The sequence below is a fragment of the Amphiura filiformis genome, chromosome 2 (genome assembly GCF_039555335.1).
Source record: "Amphiura filiformis chromosome 2, Afil_fr2py, whole genome shotgun sequence".
Classification (NCBI taxonomy): Eukaryota; Metazoa; Echinodermata; class Ophiuroidea; order Amphilepidida; family Amphiuridae; genus Amphiura; species Amphiura filiformis.
Genome location: NC_092629.1, coordinates 2,362,438 through 2,372,613, shown reverse-complemented (window position 1 = coordinate 2,372,613; position 10,176 = coordinate 2,362,438). Strand labels below are relative to the sequence as shown.

Here is a 10,176-nt window from a genome sequence, read left to right as displayed (position 1 = left end):
TTACTAACACACCTAAATTTGAGACATCTTTGTGTCTTGTGAATAACTCCTTATGTGTACATGGACGAGATTTGTTTAACCATTGTGGCAAAAGGGTGCATTATATGAAGGTTATAGTGTGCAATCATTAATCTGTTTTGATGGCTTTACATCATATCATCTTTAAACATCATTTCATCATCATCACTGCATTGTGATGTTCTAAATATTTAAATAGTGAAAAGCTGTATAAATCATCCTATTATGTTCACTATCAATGCATCCTTTGCCACAGCAGTCAATCTTTGGTCATACACCACAAAATAAATCTATTAACCTAATTGGCTCTTCCATCTGAAATCCACACTCCCCTTGAAGACAATTTTGAAATCAAAGGTTTTAGCCATTCCAGATCCAACTATTTCCATCCAGTGGAATAAGTGAGGAAACAAAAACAGTGGAATAGGCGAGGAAGAATTTGGAACTTTAAAAAAAAAAATCCCAAATTATGGGCAAAATTGTGTAAAATCTAACTGTTAACTTTGCACCTGAATTGACCATATAATTGAACTCTCTCCACACAAGTGTATACTGCAGACGACAAGATTCTAAATTTCTTACAAATTTAAAATTTTTAGAATTGTACATTTTTATGACTATATTTGGAATCAGTGGAAAATGCATGAATACAAACAAGGACTGAAGGTTTTTTGAGATAGCTCTTGATATTTTGAGAAAATATCTCAAAACTTGGACTTCTTAATGTTGAAGTCTATGGCTAGCACGCAGAGTATCAAATGGAATTCAGGTTACGTAACAGTGTCTACTTCCTCAGTGGGAGGGGGACTTCAAATGGAACAGCATTTGCACTAGCATTTAAAATATATACAAACAGCAAACAACATGCAGTTTACTTATCTTGGTATGTACAGTATTTTTTAAAGATAAGTAATTTTGAAATGCTTATCTTAAAGATTTCAAAATATAAACATTGATAAATCGATTTATTGCAACAGTTACTGCTATATAGGCTGCCTTAAACATACGGACTACATGTCTCACAATGCTTATTGCACAGTGTTTGTGAACAATAGAATACATGCGGAAAAATCCACTGAATATTCATACTACATTAAAGTGACGCTATAAGGTCATAGCCAGCCTCCATCCCTGGAGGCAAAGGCCTTTTGATGGGAACTTTGTCCCATACATTTGGTCAAAAATATTGCATATACATACAACTTTTCATACTGATTTTACCAGAAGTATTTTTCTGCTTGGCATGCAGGTACCACTGTCACAGTGGGCATTCTAGTTCCCCTTCCCCATAGGTAAATATGGTTCACCTAACCCAATGTGCACACTGGTTCCTATTCCCATTAGGCACCCTGGTTCTCTGCCCCCTTAGACAACTTGACCCCCCTTACCCCATGTGCACACTGGTTCCCCTTTCCCCTTTGGCACCCTGGTTCTCTGTCCCCTTAGGTAACTTGATCCCCCTTACCCCATGTGCACACTAGTTCCCCTTTCCCCCTTTGGCACCTTGGTCTCCCTGCCCATTTGGGCAATCGGGTTCCTTGTAGCTATGTTGATAAGCTTTATAACTACAGCATTATATAAAACACATTGTGACTAATGCATGTCAAAGAGCAGCTATTGATTGTCAATGAAGAATGTACATATTAGAGGTACATCTAGACCAATGGGTAAGGACACTTAGCTTGGTTATGGTACATTCATATTAAAACAGTATTAAGTTGGAAATAATGTGCATACATCATATAAACAGGTCAGTAAAAATAAACTTCACTAGCCAACCAGGGCCAGGAATTGGCTGTTCTAGTTGATATCTGTACACCCCCTATGGAAGACATGACCTTAACTAATCCACACAGGGAGTGTGGATTTCAAATGGGGTTACCTGAATGGGTGACTCCATTTGAAATCTACATCCCCTGTGTGGGAGATTAAGGTCATGTCTTCCATAGAGGGTGTATGGATTTCAACTTGAATAGCCCAATCAGACCCAGGAGATACAAAACTCTACAATCCAGAATACAATGCTACTACACTTGGCACTCTCCATTTTTGATTTTGCTAATTAATTTTAGATACTTGATTTTTCTTCAATTTATTGTTGTATATTGTAATTTGCCATAAACATTGTTGTGAGAACAATTAACCTTATCCCTGTTCCTATATACCTTTGATATTGCACCCATTGTGGTGCACATACATGCAAACTAATTCCCCGTGGATTGTAGCTCACTGTACTCCAAGGTCTATGTTAAGTCAATGGGTCATTCAAGTTGAAATCCATACATGCCCTATGGAAGACATGACCTTAATCTCCCAAATAGGGGTGTATATTTCAAATGGAGTCACCCATTCAGGCAAGTCCATTTGAAATTCACACCCTTTGTGTGGGAGATTACGGTCATGCCTTACATACAGGGTGTATGGATTTCAATTGGAATAACCCACCTATCCGATTTCAGTTTTATATAAAAAAACAAAAAAACATTTTATGCATAATAATAACATAATAATAATAATAAAGGTTTTAGTATATATTTCTATCCTGATAGTATTTACATCTAACCACACACTACTAATTTTTCCTTTTAAATAAATGAGTCATTTCTAAATTTGCATTGATAAATCATTAGCTTTCACTTATTACTTCACAATGTGACCTCCAACAAGACCGACGGCACTCTGTACAAACTGCATACACGTATACCGATTTTGAGGACGTTGCATCATAAATATGGCCGCTTGGTAAACACCGCTGGCCAGGTTTTACTACGTGCTGTGTAATGAGAGATCATAGAGCCCTATATAGGGCGCTGTTGAAGAGACGGTACAGAATTTTGAAGCTATACAAGAGTTACAAGAATTAGCCCCACCCAGCAGCTGTCAATCACCATGCAGAACAACAAAATAAATGTTGAAACTAAGGGCTATAATCAGTGATAAAAATGAAAAAGCAAATATAAATAGCTAGCACTAACACACAATTTCTAAAAGGTTATTAAATAACCTATGGAAAAGATACATACTAAGACCTTCCAGAAAATATGTGAAAAGATTATGTTGATTTATTATGTCGTCTGCTTCGTTTACGTCATCCATGGCTCATTACCATATTTAGGGCACAGCTCTTACGGAAGGTCCCCCATTACACTGTCCTCAATTTTACAATCGGAGTGGCGCCTCTCAAGTTCTCTCGGATCCAAAATCAAGTTTGAACCTATTGCTATATTTCAGTTCATGATTAAAACCTCTCAGCCCACATACAATGTCACACACACTTTTTACTTTCTCAAAATTCCACCAAAGTTGGTCACATTTCTTTTTATCATTGGCACATTTTTGACATTGGTCATCACATTTGAACAGGAAACTGTTATTTTTTATTTCTGGAATGGTTGACTCCACGCAGTATCTAGTAACAGACTAGATACGCCTACTCTCTTATAACAAATGAATTCACAGCAACCACCACCATCCACACACACAATCACACTTACAATCCAAATTATCTGTATAGCCAAACCTTTTGACATGTACTCAACACTTTAAAACAATGCCTTCCCTGGCACACCACAAATATGTTGCATCCCACAAGGTTTTTTGGTTGGCCCACTTACTCCATCTATTGGTATGTATATTCAAAACTATACAATGATGCATTCCCTTGCACACCACAAATATGTTGTATCACACAAGGTTTTCACTTGGTCCACTGTCTTTTAGCATGTATTATTCAAACCTTTAAAATGATGCCTTCACTGGCTGACCACACATGTTTTGTATCCACAAGGATCTTTACTTGGCCCACTATTTTTTCAGATATGTTCATAACTTTACAATGGGTCTCTCTAAACGCTCTTACTTTTGGCATGTGATGCCTTGTGATTGTACTTCATATCATTCACTCAACCACAGTGAAAAGTGCTTAAAAATCCTCTAGAACTTACGTTACAATAGTACTTTTTGAAAAATATATATTATTATATTTTCTTAAATTTGTGTGACTATTCTTGTTAAATACTTAGCAGGTTGACTGGTTATTGACCCCAAATAGTGGCAATGCATCTTGGGAGTCCTCCCTATATATTCCTGTAGCTAGATTAATGTCTGATGGATCTGTAGCTAGGTACAAATCCGTTGCCACATTCGGATCTGGCGTCGCTAGATTGGGATTCGCTGCTAGATTACGATCCATTGCTGCTAGGCTACTGAACAGTGGATTTGCATAGCCTGAGTCAGCGAGGCCCTCTATGCCAACTGGCGAGACTGTACCACTTGGTGTGTTGTATAATGGATTGTTGAATGCATTATTACTTTGGTCTTGTAGAAGATTGATATTTTTAGGGGCTGATGGCAATGGTATGTTATTGGTTGCTCCTAGATCTTGTGTTACTGCACCTGCTACTGGTCTGGTATCATTCACAAATCGAGCTGATTGTGTGTCTGTTTGCAAGGAAAGAAAAAGGTACAAATTAGTATGCCCATAAATATCGTCAAGATGCTGCATTTGATTTTCCCTAGGGTGCCTTCTCTAAATTCATTTCTCTGAAGCAACACCTCTTTGCATATATCTTATTCTTTGTTTTTCTTATTATTACGAGATATTTTATGCTCTTACCCCGCATTTGACATGTGAAGACAATTGGCTATTCCAGCTGAAATCCATACACCCCTATATATGGAAGACATGACCTTTGACGGGTCACAACATTAGATATTTACACTGCTTGTGTAGAAGATTAAGGTCATATTTTTCATAGCGGGTGTGTGGATTTCAACTGGAGTAGTCCATTGTTAAGTGGGCTCTTTCAAAGCAAGCTTAGTTCCCTGTTCAATAGTCACCCATTCAGGAAACTTTATTTGAAACTTACACTCCCTGTGTGAAAGATTAATGTCATCTCTTCCAATAGGAGGAATATGATTTTCAACTAGAATAGCCAACTCACCCATTGTAAGTGCGACTTGGTTATTGCGTACAGCACCATCTGTCTCTACGTTGACGGAGGCCAGATCCAACATGGCCACGTCTTCTGCTTCATCTCCTGTCCTCTGTTGCTTAGCAAATCCTATGAAGACCTGTGTGTGGTGAGATTAAAGTCAACATTGAATTATATGATGATTCTTAGTCAAACCAGGTCTCTGACAGTCTCATAATACTGCCTTAACCCCCTGGACACTACTGGTCATTTAACAGCATTTCTGATTGATTGGTTATGACTAGGCTTTTAACTATTTGTGGTCAAACTTGCATTTGCAGATGATCTTATTAACAACCTCCTTGATTGGTTCATAATTGGGTGCAATATTCTTTTTGGCCAATCGGCAGATAGTTCTCATAACTTAGGTGTGATGTCACTTTAATCAGGGAATTATTATGTTATACCCTACACATACAGCATACTCCTATATCTTAGTTACAATGCGACATCACTCCCTTGTGGTTTTCAGTGGGGAGGGTATTCCATAATTGTAGCTACCTGTAATAGTAGGATCAAAATATGACACAGCTACCCCCAACCCCCAAAAAATTGCAACAGAAGCTTTTTTGGTATTTTCTTGCAGTATAAGGTCTAATGAATAAGATATCAAAAGTTTACCAAAATTCAACTTGGGCGAGGGGTCCAACTGTGACGCAATCAAAATGGCCGCCAAAAGCTGGAAAAATACCCATTAATCTACTGATTTCATCCATTTTTTACTTGTTTTTGTGGGTTCCACTGCTGACAACCTTGTTCAGAAGTACATTACTGGATGTAGTAATGAATCTTTGTAATGTGATATTTAGATTGATCGATTTGGCCGCCATAATGAATTTCAAAATGGCCGCCAGTTTGGTATTTTGGCATATGAAATCAAATCATGCACGTAATTGTAAGGCAAAACTTAAGGCGTTGGATTTTCTAAAATAGCCAATATCCTTTGCACCCATATTCCCATTAAAATTTATATAGAGGTAGGCATACGAACCAAATTAGCAGCAACAGTGAATTTCAAAATGGCCGCCATTTTGGTATGTTGGCTTATTGACTTAAATTATGCACGTAGTGCAACTTGAAACTTAAAGCGACATAAATTCTAAAATAACCAACATCATATGCACCAATAGTACCATTAAAATTACTTTTAAGTAGGCATATGTACCAATTTGGCAGCCATATAGCATTTCAAAATGGCTGTCAGCTATAATCACCATTATAAAAATCAATATGTTGCTTACAGTATATTATTGAAGTAAACAAAATTCATCTTGCTATTCCACAATTCGATGCCTTTGTTTACAGTAGTATACATCGACCACATTGTATGTATGTTGGAATTAATTGTCATCATCATCTGAGAATAGTTCCTTGTCCATGTTCTCACATTAGCATATGTGTGCACATGCTCCATTGCAATTGAGTCCATTCTTTCTGCACCTACATTTCATAGTGATACATTCTGTAGAACAATTGCATCGAATCATCTTCAACAATGATTCTGGCGCTGGACTTCTTTTCATCATGAATGGAACAAATTTGTCACCTTAAAGTATCCACCCAGTCAATTGGATGCATACCATCACTTTTACACGTCCACTGCATGACCTATAGATACATTCTCCTGGAGTGAAGCTTTGCAGCAGAGGTTGTGGGTAGAAGTCTTTCAGGTTTAACAAAGCTCTTTGCTGTGCATTTTTTTGGGGAAAGAAGCCGGTAGCGTAAGGATTCCAAAGACTCTGATTGCTGACCATTAAACAGGGACACTATTGTTTTGCAGCCTTCGCTTTATACATATTCTTGATCCATCTATTGAGAGCGTGAAATGCCTTGGAACAAACTTGTAATACAGGATGACCATTGATGATTTTGTTAAAAATACAGACTTGCCTACCACAACTATTCTTGAAGTAGTGTCATAACCTGAAAACGCATGGGCAAACAAGAAATCCGAACAAATGTCATAACTGAGTAAGCGCTTCGGAACCTTTGATATCATACATATGGTTTATCATTGTCAGACCGAAAGTACAAGTCCTTGCAGTCCTTTTCTGCATAATGAAGAAGTAATACCAACAGATGTGTCTTCTCCAATTAGGGTTGTAGACTTAAATGATGCGACTGCTGCTTTCACTGTATCATTATCGGTATCTCCTTCAGCGTGGATCAGATGACATCCTTTCTGGTGCATACGGTCCCCAATGTATCAATCAAAGACAACCGTGGCCTTGCCATAGTGATCAAATGTGAAAGATGCATAATTATCAGAAGAGACCTCCATCATGAACATAGTGATCAGTCCTTGAACTGTCTCAGGGCATCAGCCTCAGTCTGATAAGTGAGTCACATGCAAAACCGGTTCAAAGTAGGCAAGGATACAGTCAAACAAAATGGAAGGACAAGCTGTCTTTTCATATAGCTACAAACGGAAGACTAGAGTCGAGACCCTTGCATCTGCATGGACTGTCAAGGTCACTGATGACCAAACCATTGTTCCAGCTCTGTTGTTTCAAAAGTTTCTGGTTTCCAGATAAGCACCACTACTACATGTACAAGCCATACAGGATCATGTGTCCTCATCAGAGGCTGATGGCCGTGAGACTGATCACTATGTTCTTGATGGAGGTTCTCTTCTACATCGCTTGAAGTGGACAGAAGGAAGCACCTATAGTTCCCTTGCTGATAATTATATTATATTTTATTTATTTATTTATAACATTCGGCCGAAGCCAGGCTAATCCCAATAGTGCTCAGAGGCTACTAAATTTAAGGGATGCCATCCGGATATGACATTTGATCACTATGGCAAGGCCACGGTTGTCTTTGATAGATACACTGGTGGACAAAACACTTGGAAGTATAACACGAATCAGCGCTGCAAAAGTCGGGTTGCAAATAAGGTAGACATATCAGATGCTGGCAATTTGCTGGCAAAAAAGAAATGATCTGAACAAACAGACACTTATTAAACTAATTGGGGAGCGTATGCAACAGAAATGATTTGTTGTTTGCCTATGCGTTTTCAGGTTGCAACACTACTTCAAGAATATTTGGGGTTGGCATGAAGTCTGTATTGCACAACATTATCAATGGTGATCCTGTATTACAAGCTTGTTCCAAGGCATTTTGCACTCCCAGTATGGATCAAGAATATATAGAAAGTGAAGACTGCAAAGCAATGGTGTCCTTGTTTAATGGTCAGCAATCAGAGTCTTTGGAATCCTTATGCTACAGGTTTCTTTCCAAAAAAGTTTGCCCAGCAGAGAACTTTGTTAAACCTGAAAGACTTCCACCCACAGCCTCTGCTGCAAAGCTTAACTCTAGGAGAACGTATCTGACTGGGGATGGATTGTTTAAGGTGACAGATTTGTTCCATTCATGATGAAAAGAAGTCCAGCACCAGAATCATTGCTGAAGATGATTCGATGCAATTGTTCTACAGGATGCATCACAAAGAAATGTAGCAGCAGAAAGAATGGACTCAATTACACTGAAGTATGTGGACACATAGGCTATATGTAAGAATATGGATCAAGAACTATTCTGAGATGATGATGATGATGATGACAACTAATTCCAACATACATACAATGTGGTCGATGCATACTACTGCAAACAAAGGAATCGCATCGTGGTAAATATGGCTGCCAAATTGGTACATATGCCTACTTGAAAGTATAATATTAATGTTGGCTATATTAGAATCACTTTAAGTTTCAAGTTACAATACGTGCATAATTTAACTCAATAAACCAACATACCAAAATGGCGGCCATTTTGAAATTCACTCTTGCTGCCAATTTGGTTTGTATGCCTACCTCTATATAAATTTGAATGGGAATATTGGTGCAAAGGATATTGACTATTTTAGAAAATCTAACACCTTAAGTTTTGCCTTACAATTACATGTATGATTTCATTTCATAAGCCAAAATACCAAAATGGCGGCCATTTTGAAATTCATTATGGCTGTCAAATTGCTCCATCTGAATACCACAATTTAAAGATTCATTACTATATCTAGTAATGTACTGAACTGAACAAGGTTGTTACCAGTGGAACCCACAATAACGAGTGAAAAATGGATAAAATTAGTTGATTATTGGGTATTTTTCCAGCTTTTGGCGGCCATTTTGATTACGTCACAGTTGGACCCCTCGCCCAAGTTCAATTTTTGTAAACTTTTGATATGTTATTTATTAGACATTATACTGCAAGAAAATACCAAAAATCCTTCTGTTGCAATTTTTTTTGGGTCATGTGGTAACTTTACTCTACTATAATTACAAACTGTCTCAAGAAGAAATGGACCTCTTTTAATTTTTGTATTACCTGAACCATAGTGGTCTGAGACAAAGAGACCAATACAGGATCTCAGTATCTGTTCTGCTAATGTACCAAACCCCTTGGATAGCACAGCCTGTGCCAAAGACTATACCATCTGATCTGATCTAATGTTGTCTGACTAATAGAGTAGTCTTCAATACAGAATCTGTCTTAGTGCTTCTAAGGTACCAAACCCCTGGTGCATGTGCCGAAGACTATACCATCTGATCTGATCTAATGTTGTCCGACTAATAGAGTAGTCTTCAATACAGAATCTCTGTCTTTGTGCTTCCAAGGTATCAAACCCCTGGTGCCTGTGCCAAAGACTATACCATCTTACCTGATCTAATGTTGTCTGACTAATAGAGTAGTCTTCAATACAAAATCTCTGTCTTTGTGCTTCTAAGGAACCAAACACCTTGGATAGTACAGTCTGCGCCATAGGTAACTGGAATTCAAGCATGTTGAAGTGACGTTCTCTGAGTACGGCATATGGGAATGTATGTGTGATGAAGTGTAGTAGGTCTTCAATACGAGGCGGGTCACCTCCTATGCGTATTCCCAAGGTGTAGCCATCACCAAATCTGTGAAAACAAATCAAATATCGGTAATTTAATTGTGATAGCCTGTTGAATAGTTTGATTTTAATTTTGTTAACAATGATCAGACAAGGTTTGTTGTTTTGTTCTTTTGCAGGCATTAATTAACAGCTATTATGTTAGGGCTGCTAAGAATACACAAATGTGTTATTTGCAGCGCCATTCACATATTTTGGCTCCAGATGCATCATTTGACATTTTTGAAAAAAAAACCCAAAAAAACAATTTTTTGCATTTTTAGTGGTTTATGGAGTTCAACT

General features: G+C 37.8%; 1 protein-coding gene across 1 annotated transcript in view; it reads right to left on the bottom strand.

The window, feature by feature from the left end:
* Positions 1 to 3,360: 3,360 nt before the first annotated feature.
* LOC140145573 (phospholipid-transporting ATPase ABCA1-like) overlaps positions 3,361 to 10,176 on the bottom strand; it is a 103,851-nt gene continuing 97,035 nt past the window's right edge. Inside the window, 3 exon segments of the mRNA XM_072167277.1 lie at positions 3,361 to 4,458; positions 4,962 to 5,091; positions 9,658 to 9,901. Of these exon segments, the coding sequence (XP_072023378.1) occupies positions 4,037 to 4,458; positions 4,962 to 5,091; positions 9,658 to 9,901 (796 nt within the window). The 3' untranslated portion in view covers positions 3,361 to 4,036.